This window comes from Myotis myotis, unplaced genomic scaffold (assembly GCF_014108235.1).
Source record: "Myotis myotis isolate mMyoMyo1 unplaced genomic scaffold, mMyoMyo1.p scaffold_m19_p_19, whole genome shotgun sequence".
NCBI classification, from domain to species: domain Eukaryota; kingdom Metazoa; phylum Chordata; class Mammalia; order Chiroptera; family Vespertilionidae; genus Myotis; species Myotis myotis.
The window spans coordinates 30,693,658-30,706,060 of record NW_023416323.1 but is presented as its reverse complement, the minus strand read 5'-3'; the positions used below and the strand labels follow the sequence as shown (position 1 = coordinate 30,706,060).

The window sequence follows — 12,403 nt, the reverse complement described above, 5'->3', positions numbered from 1 at the left end:
GACGAGATAACACAAGAGAACAGAGTTTGGGGTCTTTATTGGATTAAAGGGAAGTGGCCTGTGGGTAGGCTCAGTTTTGGGCTGTGACCTGGTTGATCCAGGTGCTGAACTTGCTCACCCGAGTATACATGGCAGGTGCGCGCACATTGCAGTTGCTGGTGCCCCAGGAGACAATGCCTGTAAGCACCCATGTGTTCCCCTTCTGGCAGACAAGAGGGCCTCCGGAGTCACCCTGAGGGAAGGAGAGGGGAGAAGTCAGCATAGGAGGTGGCGGGGGGGTTGGGGGGCGTGTGTGTCAAAGGACAGTGCAGAGGACAGGACGGTGCTAGTGCTCACCTGACATGAGGAGGCCCCTGAGCCACCTGCACAGATCATGGAGTCGGTGATACGTGAGCCCCAATACTGCTGGCACTGTCTCACAGTGACCAGCGGCAAGGCCACCTGCTGCAGGCGTGCTGGGGTCACATTGCCTGTGTGCCAGGAGGGGGTGGTTAGGCCCTAAGTGATTTGTCCCCACTCTAGCTCTCCCACCCAGATCTTTGGCCCAAGTTCCTACCTGTGCCACTGAGGCGGCCCCAGCCAGTGGTAACACACGTGATGCCTGTAGGCAACACCTCATTTGGGGAAGCCAGGCAAACTGGTGAGATGCGTGCTGTGTACTTGGCTGGGGAGGCAAGCTTCAGTAGTGTCAGGTCATTGTTGAAGGTGGTGGGGTTCCAATATGGATGTGTGATGGCCTGTGGAGCCAGAAAGGGCCATACAGGATGGGGTGAGCACAGGCCCCCAGAGTTGATGGGTGCTGAGGGGGCTAGGCCAGGGAAGGCCCTGAATTCTTCATCCCCAGAGCCCACACACCTGTACTGCTCACTCTTCCTTCCCAAGTCTGCAACCCAGGGACTCACCCGCGAGATGGACATAACTTGCAAAGGCTCAGAGTTGGATGATCGGTCGTACTCGCCCAGGACAACAACATGACGGCCAGGGCTGCAGTGAGAGTGGGGTTAAGCAGCCACAGGGAGGGCAAAGCAATAAGAGAGGGGCATCTAGAGGAAGGAAGTGGGGAGAGGTGGGCTGGGGTGGGCTGGGGTGGGGTGGAAGCACTCACCTGACATTGCAGTGGGCAGCAGTGACCACCCAGGACGGGCTGATGAGGGAACCACCGCAGAAGTGGAAGCCGTTCTTATCCTGGGGTCAGGGATCAGAAATGGGAGGGGAACTCAGGTTTTGCCTAGGCATGAAGCACCTGGGATCCTGTCCCACCCCCAGGGTGCATGTACCTGCAGGGACACCTGCCAGGGCCAGGAGCCTGGCACTGCATTCTCCCCGTTGACAATTCTCTGGTTGAAGCTCAGTGCCGGTCTGATGGCAGGAATGCCACAGCCTGGCGATTGGGTTGGTGAGGACCTGTTTTCTACACCCCAGCCCACCTCTCCCCCATCCTCTTTCCAGATGCCCTCGGCTTTGCACCCCAGAGGGGTCCAAATCCAGAGGACTCATCACTATCCCTTTTCACCCTGAGCTCCTCCTGGGCCCCTGCACATTTCCAGTCATTCCCACCCAACCAGTCCCCAAGTGCTGTCCACTCTCCATTTCTCCAACCTACTCCCCACCATTCCCCAATTCCGTCCCCACCCTCCAGCCCAGGCCACTTGTCTTCCTGACCCCTAGGATAATATCCTGGCCTCTCTACCCACTCCGTGCTCCATGCAGCCAGAAGGTTCTTCCTAAACTACAATCCATCCTTCACTTCTCAGCTTCCTACACCTTCTCTAGCTCCTGGGCCTGGACTGAACTCCTGTCCACCTCTGCTTCCTCATGGTCTTGGCACATCCTTTTTCCTTTACCCACTCTGTCCACCTGCCTTCCTTCCAGCCAGCCTGGCCCCCTGAGCAGGAAGCCTGAGCTGGTGCTGGAATCCGGGGCTGGTCCAGGCCTACTCACCCCATGAGGAGCCGAGCAGGGTCAGGGTAAGGGTCAGACTGAGCAGCAGCATTGTGGCAGGTGTGAGGCTGAGATGGGCCTGGCTTTATGGATCTCCTTGTCCTTGGGCTACAGTCCCAGGCATGAGGCCAGGCCAGCTGTATGGGCACAGCCCTGTCCCACGCTCTCTTCTGGAGCAAGGTCTCTCTGGGCCAAGGTCCTCAGTCCAGGCCTGGACTTACCAGGAGCCCAGATGTGGGTTTCATACCCCCTCAGTCCCCTAAAACCTGGCCTCTGATTGACTATCTGAACCACTTCACATCCCAAGTGCTGAGCACTGGGTCCTAAGGACTTATGGTTAAATTAGGTCTATGGTGACCACCTGGTGGCCTGGATCAGGGACGTTTCCCAGGCCTATCACGGGCACCAGACTCAGAGAAGCCTGCTCAGCACCCAGGAGTGTTCCTCACTGGTGGAGGGAATGTCCAGCTGTACCAGCAGAGAGCCAGGGTCATGTGGCCAGGCCAGGGGTTCTAGCAAGTTGTGAATCATTCCTCATTTTAGAACAGGAATCAGTTTGCTTACACAGATGGTGACTCTCCCACCAGCACATGGTGTAGTTGGACCCAAACCTTCATCTGTCTGGCTCTGAAGACCACACTCTTTTTTTTCTTTTAATCTTCACCCTTGGATGTTTTTTCCATGATTTTTTGAGAGAGTGGAATAGAGAGGGAGAGACAGAAACACCAATGTGAGAGAGACATTGATTGGTTGCCTACTGCACGCCCCTAACCAGGGCTGGGAGCCAGCAACGGAGGTACGTGCCCTTGACCGGAATCTAACCCAGGAACCTTCAGTCTGCAGGCCAACACTCTATCCACTGAGCCAAACTTGCTAGGGCTGAAGACCACACTCTTAATGATGAGATGATGCCTGGGAAGGGACTGGAGCAAAGGAGGGCAAGGTGTGCACTCTTGGTGACTGCCCAACCTTGTACAGAGGATGCTGGTAGAAGGTAACAGTCATTAAATCTCTGACAACCTCCATGCCTTGGGGATCATGTGAGCAAGCCCTGGTGTCTCACAGCCTGTTTGTTGTCCAGTTTGAACCAAGAGAGAGGAGAGGCCCCTATGTGCAAAGCTGCAGTGGGTAAGTTGGCTGGTCTCCTAGGGGGGGTGAGGGTTTCGACTATTCAAGAGAACAGTTTAAAATGTGAGTTAATGGTTAAACATGGGGATGGATGGATAGATATGTGGTAAAGCAGATAAAATATTAATTGTAAAGTCTGTGGTGGATATATAGTTGTTAGTGTACAATTCTTCAAGTTTTATGTCTTTTTTTTTTTTTTTAAACATATTTTATTGATTTTTAACAGAGAGGAAGGGAGAGAGATAGAGAGTTAGAAACATCGATGAGAGAGAAACATCGATCAGCTGCCTCCTGCACACTCCCTACTGGGTATGTGCCTGCAACCAAGGTACATGCCCTTGACCGGAATCGAACCTGGGACCTTTCAGTCCGCAGGCCGACGCTCTATCCACTGAGCCAAACCGGTTCCGGCAAGTTTTATGTCTTAAAATATTCAAAATAAAATGTTGGGGGGGGGGAGCATAATCAGGGGTCCATAGATGTCCAGCCTAGAGTAGACCCTCCCCAAGAGGTAAGGCAGTTGCAAAGCTCCAATGGAGCTCAGCCATTCTGAGGGCAGGATGCTGCTTCCAGCACTCAGCACCTTGGCCTAGCACACAGTGGGTGCTCTGCAAAGATTTGTTGGATAAATGTGTTGTGTTATATGTCCCCACAAGAGCACTGTAACCCCTGTCAGCCCAGAAACTTGGAGTCAATGTCCCTACTCACAACCCAACTTCATGTTAGCACCTCAGATGTGCCTGGCTTTGGAGGGGTTTCACAGCTAAAGGTGTAACGGGGTGAGGAGTGCTCTGTGAGAACTTGCCCTTGGAATCAGGGAGCAGCTCCTCTATCAGCACTTTATTTTTTTTATTATATATATTAATTTCAGAGAGGAAGGGAGAGGGAGAGACAGACAGAAACATCAATGATGGGAGAGACTCACTGATCGGCCACCTTCTGCTTGCCCCCTACTGAGGATCGACCCCAACCCCTCAGTCCACACTCTATCCACTGAGCCAAACCGGCTAGGGCCTCTATCAGCACTTTTGCCCTCAGTGGCATCCGGTGGGGAAGGGGGCTTGACTGAGAGATGTAGGCTTTGTCCTGGGCTACCAATGAGCCAGGCAAAGGCTCTAAGTGAGGGCAGTACTTGGGGACTTTTGGGTTTTACAACAGTCCCCAATGGACTATAGGGTAAGAGCAAGGTGTAGGAGTGGTAGGCGGACTTCTACGGTGTGGAATCAGGGTGGGGCTTTCCACCTTGAGTTTTTTTGTGTGTTTTTTTCCCCAGAGAGGAAGGGAGAGGGAGAGAAATAGAAACATCAATGAGAGAGAATCACTGATTGGCTGCCTTCTGCACACCCCCTACTGGGGATTGAGACCGGGTATATGCCCTTGACCAGACTTGAACCCGGGACCCTTCAGTCCACAGACCGACACTCTATCCACCGAGCCAAACTAGCTAGGGCTCCACCTTGAGTCTTCAATGCTTGCCAGAGCTGAGGTTCTGGAGGAGGGTAGATGCCTAGGGTGATGAGTTGAAGGACACCTCTTAGACCAGACACTGGAGCCGTAGGAGGGACTGGCTCCTGCAGGGATACCTTAGCCACAGATCCCTGCTAGCTGCTCGTACCCTCTGCCCAAGAACAACATAGCCATCTGTTCAGGTGTCTGTATTTTCTGCATTTATTCCCTGTTGTTCCAAGCTCTAAGCTTCAGCTTACTTCACTCCACTTCCATGGTCTGCACAGTTTCCTCCACCAGCTCCAGGGGCAGTGGCTTCACTGACTCGGACAGGACAGCTGTGGTCCCAGGGGCAAAGTGGTACTGGGTGTGCCTGGGATGGAGGAGAAATGGCCTCTCAATATAGGCCCATCATGTGGCCTGTCCTCTTGCAGCCCCCAACCTTCCCTGCTACAGCCCATCCTCTCCCGTGGTCCCACATCTCCCTTGCTCCCACCTCTCTATGGGCTTTGTGGGTGAGCTCAGTGTTCGCAGCATCTTGGCGCCGGTTCCCGTGATCACACATGCATCCACACTGCCCCCGGAGCCCAGGTCACCCAGGATTCCTGCAGTGATGGCTTCCACCAGCAGCCCCTGTGCGGCCTCCAGCTGTGGCGATGTGTGTGTGAGGTCTGATGGACTCTTCTGGCATTGCCCGCAGGCTACAGCCTGGGGGCTTTGTTAATGGTGAAGCCCAGACCGCTTATCCTTTGCTCACACCCAAACTCCTCTCTCCCCCTCTACCCCATCTCCACTCCAAACTCCCCTTCCCTGGTCTGCTTCCCTCTCCCCCTCCTGTTCCCACTGCCCACTGTCCCCATCTTCACAAACTTCTCTGAGCACTTTCCCGGCTCTGATTCCAGTGGCCTATCCACCCAATCAACGTGTCTTAGCCCCCAATCCACCGGATCTTTCTCTTTCTGGGTCTTACCTCATCCACTTCCATCCCACCCCTAACAAAATGCAGACTCCAGACCCCACCTGCCACTTCCTCCCTCAGCTCCAGTCCTCTCCGAGCTTTGACTTCTCCCGGCAGCCTAACACTTTGGCGCTGACGGTGGTCTGCTGGAAAACAGCACTCCTCTACCCTCACTCCACCGGTCCCCTCGGTCTCCCTTCAGTCGCCGCCTCCTCTGAGAAGCCTTCCCTGACCTCTAGACCAGGCCAGGGTCCCTCTGCGCTCCCCCAGCTCCGGGGTGCACTTCCACCCATGACCACGTAGTGGGGGTCAGGTGTCGCTCACCGTCATGTTCGGCTGGAACCGGTCCTCCAGCACCGCCAGGGCCGCGTCCTGGCCGGAGCCTGCAGGCAGAAGGGGCATCTAAGGTACGCCGGCCGCCCAATGCAGGGCAAACGGGTCCCAGGGGCTGGGGGCGTGGGGACCCGCAGAACCGCTCACCCAGGGCCGTGAAGGGCAGACGGCTGTAGGAGCCGTGGGGGTGGACGCTGTAGAGCTGCGGTCCGGTCACGTCTACGCCGCCCACGACCAGCGAAGCACCGATGTGGCCCTGGTACCTTGGCGCGGAGTGGGCGTGGTCATTCGCAGGCACTGGGACCCAGGCCCCACTCCCTACACTCCTCCTGACCCGAGCCCCGCCTCTTCCGGCGATCGGGCGTCTGACTGACAGCGCTCCTTCCCTTGCCCAACTCCTCAGGCTGGCCTCTTCCGGTAGCCGGGGACCTCGCAGCCCCGCCCCCTCCCCGTACCACCTCCTCAGCCCCGCCCATCCCGGAACGGCCACTCCCCAGGCCCATCTTAGCCCCGCCCTCTGCACCGGAAAAGCTTCTGGCGCAGAAAGCGGGTAACGGTGGCCACGCGGGGCTCGCGGCCCGTGGACAGCGCGTGTAGCTCCATGTTAGACGCCGCCATCCGCGTGGTCATCTCAGCGTCCGCGGCTACTCCAGCCCCACAGCAGCTGAGGGCGAAGGGAGGGTCGGTGTGGGTGGGGCTAGGATTGAGGGGACAGGGGATGGGAACTAGGGGTGCGGTTCTTGTGTGGTAGAACGGGGCTGGGGGTTCTCACTAGATTTTGGGCGCAATGAAGTGGATCTTCTCGCAGTTCTTGTCCGCCACGACCGAATCGTTAGTGGCCCGCGTGTCCGCGCCCAGGATGACCCCGTCCTGGGGAGGGGAAAGGAGGCTGTTGGCCGAGGGCCTGCGCATCCCCGCCCGCCTGGCTAAGCCTCCCGGCCCCAAACCCAGGCTCACTCGGAACACAAGGCCCGCGATGGTGGTCCCGGTCTTGCGGGCATGAGGGGCCCGCAGTTCCGGGAGGGCGCGTTCCAAGGCTGCGTTTCTGGAAAGGGAAGAGAGTGGCCCATGTTTCGGTTTTTCTGGGACCCCCTTCATACCCCCAACTCCGTCCCGGGTGCCCTCAGCTCCCGGGTAAGCCCGGGAATCCAAGCCGCCCACCACTGGCTATCTTCCTCTCACGTGCTCCCACCCCGGTACCCTCCGCCCTTCGCCACCAGGAATACAGGGCCCTCGGGGCTCCCACGACCTGACGGAAGTGCAGGCAGCGCCGGACCAGCCACCCCCCACCTCACCTCTGGCAGTTCTCGAAGGAGAAGCCCCCTCGGGGTTCTAGCTCTGTTTGCAGCATCGTAGGATGGTCAGGGACCGGGTGGTCGCTGGTGAAAGGAGTGGGACCAGCCGGGAGCAAGAAAAGCAGAGGCCTGTTCTCTGCAGGGCTCCGCGTCTGACGCTTCCTGCTTTCGCTTTCACCTTAACTCAGAGGACGCTGGCTTGTCGTGCATCTCTTTCACTTTCACCTCTGGTCCCAAGCAGCTTGGGAAGAGGATGATGCACCTTGCCCGGCTCTCCAGGCTGCTCCTAGGTCCTCCGAACAAAGGGACAAACCCCTTCCTTCTGGCCATTGTTCAGCTCCTCCTCCCCCTTCCAGTCTGAGCCCCTAGTTCTGCCTCTGATCCCAACTCTAACTTCAAGTCCCAGCACGTTAAGGCTGTTGGACCCTTTGCCAGGTCTGTCTGCCTTATCGCAGGCCTCCCAGCAGCATCAGGCATGGCCTTTTGTCCTTAGTTACCCTTCTTTACCCAATTTCTGCCTGTCTTTTACTCCTCCGCCTTCTGCTTGTCTTTTGTTCCTGTTTCCTACCCGGACACCTCAACGTGGAGTCTCAATCATGCTGGTCCTTTCATCTTCCTTATCTCAGGTGCTGTCTTTCCTCTCTCAAGAGGGGTCTGGTGGTTGTCCATCTAGTAGCTTGGCAGCATGCCATGGCCAAGCCTTATTTCACCTCCCAGATGACCCCTTGTCTATCCACATCTTTCACCTAACTACTGCTTAGTCTCAGCTAGTATCCTGTCTCCTGGCTACTGCACTGGCCTCCCTGGCTTCCCCATACTTCCTGGCCCACCTTCCCCTGCAGCTCTACCCTGCATAGAAGGAATCTGGTACACTCTCGCTGGTTAAAGCAAGTGCACACTGCTCTTAGGCTCAAACCCAAGTCTTTTCAGTGGCCCATGTTACCCTTCTCAGACTACTTGCCTCCATTAATAATTCAATCTTCATTAGCTAAATGATCTGATTAGTGGCTGTCACTCCCCCAGAATCTAATCTTTTGTACTTCTGCCACCCACCTGCACTCAAAAGGTCCTGTCTAGAGGTAGTGTCTTGCCTCCCCTTTTGAAAGCTGGGAGGGACAGCTCAGATCTTACCCATCCTAAAACCTTGACTCCATGTACCCCCATCCCACAGCTGTGTGTGCAGCTGACCTGTCTCCATGCCCAGAGCAGAAGCAGGCACAGAGACATGCTGCCTTAAGAGCTCAAGCAGGCGAGCGGGAAGCTATACATCTCAGGATGGCTAGTTCAATTCTAGGTTTTAGCCAAGCTCCTCTTGCCCTATTCTCCACAAGGCACCAGGCCTGCAGCTGCTGATAATGAATCCTGGTGTGTGAACCATAGTCTCCCCCTCAACCCACAACAAACATCTCAAGGCTTACAGCAGCAAAGGATGATCTTTATTCAGGGGGCGGGGTGCCTGAGCTGGCAGCTGTGGGTACAGAGGTGCTATGTCGGTAGGTACCCAGCAGGATGGCATTGATGTGCTCTAGTGTCTGATTGCTGAAGACCATGTTGAGGTGTTCTGTCCCATTCAGAGGCAGCAGGTGCACAGGCTGTGGCTGGAGGCCCTTCCATTGGGCACAGAGCTCACTGCTGCGTGTGGCCACAGTGTCATCGCCATCCTCATGGAGCATGCTCACGGGGTCTGTGTAGGGGAAGCCATGGTCAAAGATGTAGGTATGGGGCGTGGGCAGACCCACGCCATACAGACAATACACTTCTACACCAGGTGCTGGGAGTCCTGCCAGCAGGCTACGTGACTGTAGCCACATGTACCAGCCGTCTTCAAAGTACAGGTCTTCAAAGAAGCGCTGGAAGTCACGGCCTGTGTAGTTGAAGCTGGGTGTGGAAATGAACACATGGTCCTCAGGCCATACCCGGTAGTCGGGAAACATCCAGGGGGACGTTGTTGTTATGCGCTGCTTCTGTTTCAGCCTGATGCTGGACATTATCGGGATGCCCTGGTTGTCACCTGTGGACATGGAGCAAGGTGGGCAGGGAGGCAGAAATGGCTGCCCCTGGCCTACATCTTGCTGCCCAGCTCAAGCTCAGCTGGATGCTCATTTTTTTCCCAGCCTAATCTAAACATTGACCCCAAGCCAGACTAGAGCAAGGCTAGCAGCATTCAGTAGGTACTTAATGTGTGCTTATCCTATATAGTAAAAGGCTAATATTAATATGCAAACAGGCCGGACAACTGAACAACTGGTCGCTATGATGTGTGCTGACCACCAGGGGGCATGCATGGAACATGGCAGGCATTGGCAGCAGGTGGCAGAGCGCAGAACATGGCGGGCGTCCGCCGTGGCGGAATGGTGGAGCAGGTGACCGTGGGCGCCAGACCAAGGCGGGGCACAGGTTGCTGTCATGGGGCGAGCCTCTGGTGGTTACTGAAAATTCTTTGCTCCCATGTGCCTCAGTCCCACTCAGCACTCGCACCCACTGCTGGCGCCCAGCGCTGGCCCCGATCACCCCTGAGAGCTTCTCCACCAGCCCTGCTCCTGAGTGGCGACTGCCATCAGTGGGTGCAAGCGGGTGCAAGCGGGGCCAGCGCTGTCAGTGCATTGGAGCTGCGATAGCAGGAGCAGGGCTGCAGGCGGAAGGAACAGGGGAGGGGGGGAAGGGGCGAGGTGGGAGGGGCGGAGGATGCACTGAGACCCGCCCCTGTGCCCACCACAGCCTCGCAGCTCACAGTTCCTTTCAAGGTGCATGAATTCGTGCACTGGACCCCTAATTAAATAAGCCCGGATACTGCTGTGAGGCAGAGCTGTAAGGCCTCAAAGGAGGACAGGGGGTGTTTTCCTGAGGATGGATGTGTATGTGTCAAAGGTGGGGGATAATGCTAGCAGTTCTCAGTCAAGTATCTGTTGGCCCTGTAGTCTATGCTGCACAGGGGTCAGGTGACACAAGGGTGACACAAGACTGTGTCTGTGTTTGACACTAACTAATGTAGTCTGAAGAGGGTTTTCCTTCCTTCCCCTACAGGGAAGACTGAGTTTGGCTGGGCCCAGCAGACAGTGGGTGTACAACAGGTGGTAGCTATGCCACTCCCCAGGGAAGGGCAGGAGGGGCTCCTAGGGTCTGGCCCTGGCTTTGGCAAATCTGTCTTCAGTAGGGCATATCCCTGGGCAAAGGAGCTCCTGGAAGCAGAGGCAGCAGAAAGCTGGGTGGGTAGGACCTGAGACTACAGGAACAAACCTGGGATAGTGAGCCAGACTTGCTTGGGTTCATTTTCTGTTAAACTCTCACTTTTTCATCACTAATACAGATTTTGGCAGGAGCCACTCTAATGGTCCAGGCCAGGATCACTACTCTTGGGGGGCCAATGACAAGGGCCATGCCCCATGGGTGGTAGACCACACCCCCAACCTGGCATTGTGAGCACAGGCCCCCGGTCAGCTTTTATTCCATCCCTCAATCCCACCACAGGATGCAGGTGAACTCACCTGAGGCCAAGACCAGCATGGGCTTGATGGAGCCACCCCAGGGAGCACCAAGAGAGATGAAGCCATCAATGAAGCGATCCTTCCAAGACTGGGGTTGGCGCAGCAAGAAATAGAGCAGGTGCAGGCAGCCAAGACTGTGCCCAATGAGGAAGACAGGCTTTCCATAAGTAGCATACATCTCTTCCACCAGCCCAGAGAGCTTCTGGTGGTACTCCTCCTGCTGGTCTGTGGAGGGAGGAGGGTGAATTCGGTCAGGGCAGTGGGCGTTAGGGGCCACCGGCCCTGCCACGAGCCCATCATCTGCAGAGACACTCACTGGGCTCCAGGCGCCAGTCATAGGGGGCAGCCCGCACTGTCTCATCCCGCACGTAGCCATTGTTGACCAGATTCTGCACCAGGGTGTTCATGTAACCTGTGGGGGAGGCAGCAGCACTGGGGCTCTAGCCATGGTTCCTACAGGCCCACCGCAGCCTGGAGCCCCACCCTTTCCCCCTGCCACACACCTGCCAGCTTGTTTTTGTCCAGGTACTCAACAGAGTAGGTCTTGCCAAAGCCAGGGACACGGATCTGTACACCGGGGGCATTGGACACACGCCCAGAGCTGCGGTTGTAGACAACCCTGCGGACAATGGGAGAGTCAGCAGGTCAGCCACCAAGAGGCGGGGGGAGGGGGCTGGGCTGGGGCGGAGAGGATGGCCCGTACCTGGTGTTATCGATCCAGCAGTCTACTCCAAGGGGTAGGAACATAGTGATATCCAGAAAGATGGTGAAGAAGTCCTCTGTTTTGCGGTAGCACATCCAGTTCACCACATCTGGTTTATCCAGTTTGGCTTCCAGCTGATTCCCCAGGCAGCCAGGCACTGCGGGCACTAGCCTTCACTCTGGGTTCCTCGGATTTCCCCCGTGATTCCCATCCCAGCCTCACACCCACCCTCCACCACTGCAGTGGCCAGCCTACATTTCCCACACCCTCAACTCCCAGGGACGAAGGACACAACCCTCTTTGTAATCATTCTCCTACCTATCCCCCCAGCAGTGCAAAGGCCAGGCTCCCCTTAGGCAGGAAAAGGGCAGAGGCCAGGGCCACTGACCTCTGCCCTCGCAAAGCAAACACCTAGCCTGGCTTTCCATTACTGCTGAAGTCCAAGGTGAGAACAAATAGGTATGGGGATGTGGGGGCTGGGCCTGGGAATAGGGGGACAGGCCTTGATGGGCCTTTCCTGCTCTCCTGAGCTGAGCATCTTGTCCTTGCTGGGGTGAGGGCTGAGGAAGGAGCGGTGGGGCTTAGCCCAAGGTCCAATGGCTGCAGCTAATACCCTGGCCAAGCCCTCAGGCACACACACCCACCCCCCCACTCCACCCAGCTGGGGTAGATAACTTAGAGACACAGGAACAGTGTGGTGGAGGGAAAGGGTTGACTTCTCTGCAGGTCAAGCCTTTGGCCCCTCTGACCACTGAGGTAGGTATCAGGGCTAATACAAGGGCAGAGGGCCTTGGCAGGGTTGACTACCTGGGGCTGAGGCCCGGGCTCCCCAGGGTCTGGCCTGGTGCATCAGGGGCCTGGTGGGGGCTTACCGAGGATGATGGGCCGTGTGTGGTTACTGAGCTCAGCCTTGGGCGTGGTTTGCGGGGGGAACAGCACATTGAGGAGCCAGAAGGAGGCGGCAGGGGGGAATAGCAGCCCCAACAGCAACACCCACTGCCATGGGGAACCAGGCAGCCCCATTCCAGCCCTAGTGCCTACTGCCCAGTGAAGCAGTCTTGGGCTGGCCTTAACTGGAGTGGCGGTGGGAGGGGCCCCAGGGCCAGTGGGAGGG

The 12,403-nt window shown here is 56.8% G+C and overlaps 3 protein-coding genes across 6 annotated transcripts; all 3 read right to left on the bottom strand.

Annotated features, from left to right (window-relative positions):
- Window positions 1–20: 20 nt before the first annotated feature.
- Window positions 21–3,321, bottom strand: CTRL (chymotrypsin like). Of its 2 annotated transcripts, XM_036345526.1 has the most exons (7): window positions 1,942–3,319; window positions 1,278–1,381; window positions 1,106–1,185; window positions 903–984; window positions 557–737; window positions 337–470; window positions 21–232 (listed from the first exon to the last, which is right to left on the bottom strand). In XM_036345526.1, exons 1-7 carry the CDS (start codon window positions 1,991–1,993, stop codon window positions 71–73), a joined length of 795 nt encoding a protein of 264 aa, XP_036201419.1. In that variant the 5' UTR covers window positions 1,994–3,319; the 3' UTR covers window positions 21–70. The 2 variants fall into 2 exon arrangements, with proteins under 2 accessions (XP_036201419.1, XP_036201418.1); XM_036345525.1 differs by having other exon boundaries at window positions 557–984; window positions 1,942–3,321.
- A 1,392-nt stretch (window positions 3,322–4,713) lies between these two features.
- Window positions 4,714–7,375, bottom strand: PSMB10 (proteasome 20S subunit beta 10). 3 transcript variants are annotated; one of them, XM_036345527.1, is made up of 8 exons: window positions 7,102–7,324; window positions 6,764–6,851; window positions 6,579–6,676; window positions 6,330–6,470; window positions 5,954–6,069; window positions 5,798–5,856; window positions 5,012–5,163; window positions 4,714–4,888 (listed from the first exon to the last, which is right to left on the bottom strand). In XM_036345527.1, exons 1-8 carry the CDS (start codon window positions 7,155–7,157, stop codon window positions 4,777–4,779), a joined length of 822 nt encoding a protein of 273 aa, XP_036201420.1. In that variant the 5' UTR covers window positions 7,158–7,324; the 3' UTR covers window positions 4,714–4,776. The 3 variants fall into 3 exon arrangements, with proteins under 3 accessions (XP_036201420.1, XP_036201422.1, XP_036201421.1); XM_036345529.1 differs by lacking the exon at window positions 5,012–5,163 and having other exon boundaries at window positions 7,102–7,357; XM_036345528.1 differs by lacking the exon at window positions 5,012–5,163 and having other exon boundaries at window positions 5,798–6,069; window positions 7,102–7,375.
- Window positions 7,376–8,515: 1,140 nt separating this feature from the next.
- Window positions 8,516–12,391, bottom strand: LCAT (lecithin-cholesterol acyltransferase). The gene is made up of 6 exons (XM_036345785.1): window positions 12,162–12,391; window positions 11,290–11,446; window positions 11,090–11,205; window positions 10,903–10,998; window positions 10,587–10,811; window positions 8,516–9,112 (listed from the first exon to the last, which is right to left on the bottom strand). Exons 1-6 carry the CDS (start codon window positions 12,310–12,312, stop codon window positions 8,538–8,540), a joined length of 1,320 nt encoding a protein of 439 aa, XP_036201678.1. The 5' UTR covers window positions 12,313–12,391; the 3' UTR covers window positions 8,516–8,537.
- Window positions 12,392–12,403: the final 12 nt, after the last annotated feature.

Coding starts and splice junctions, on each gene's coding strand:
- LCAT (XM_036345785.1), bottom strand. CDS start 12,312: ATGGGGCTGCCTGGTTCCCCATGGCAGTGGGTGTTGCTGTTGGGGCTG. Junction 11,206..11,289: donor TGCTGGATCGATAACACCAG/GTACGGGCCATC, acceptor CATTGTCCGCAG/GGTTGTCTACAACCGCAGCT. Junction 10,999..11,089: donor GGACAAAAACAAGCTGGCAG/GTGTGTGGCAGG, acceptor CCTCCCCCACAG/GTTACATGAACACCCTGGTG.
- CTRL (XM_036345525.1), bottom strand. CDS start 1,993: ATGCTGCTGCTCAGTCTGACCCTTACCCTGACCCTGCTCGGCTCCTCA. Junction 1,186..1,277: donor CCTGGCAGGTGTCCCTGCAG/GTACATGCACCC, acceptor CCCTGACCCCAG/GATAAGAACGGCTTCCACTT. Junction 471..556: donor GGGCCGCCTCAGTGGCACAG/GTAGGAACTTGG, acceptor CCTGGCACACAG/GCAATGTGACCCCAGCACGC.
- PSMB10 (XM_036345527.1), bottom strand. CDS start 7,157: ATGCTGCAAACAGAGCTAGAACCCCGAGGGGGCTTCTCCTTCGAGAAC. Junction 6,070..6,329: donor CTGCGCCAGAAGCTTTTCCG/GTGCAGAGGGCG, acceptor CTCCGCGCCAAG/GTACCAGGGCCACATCGGTG. Junction 5,164..5,797: donor GGTTCCAGCCGAACATGACG/GTGAGCGACACC, acceptor ACATCGCCACAG/CTGGAGGCCGCACAGGGGCT.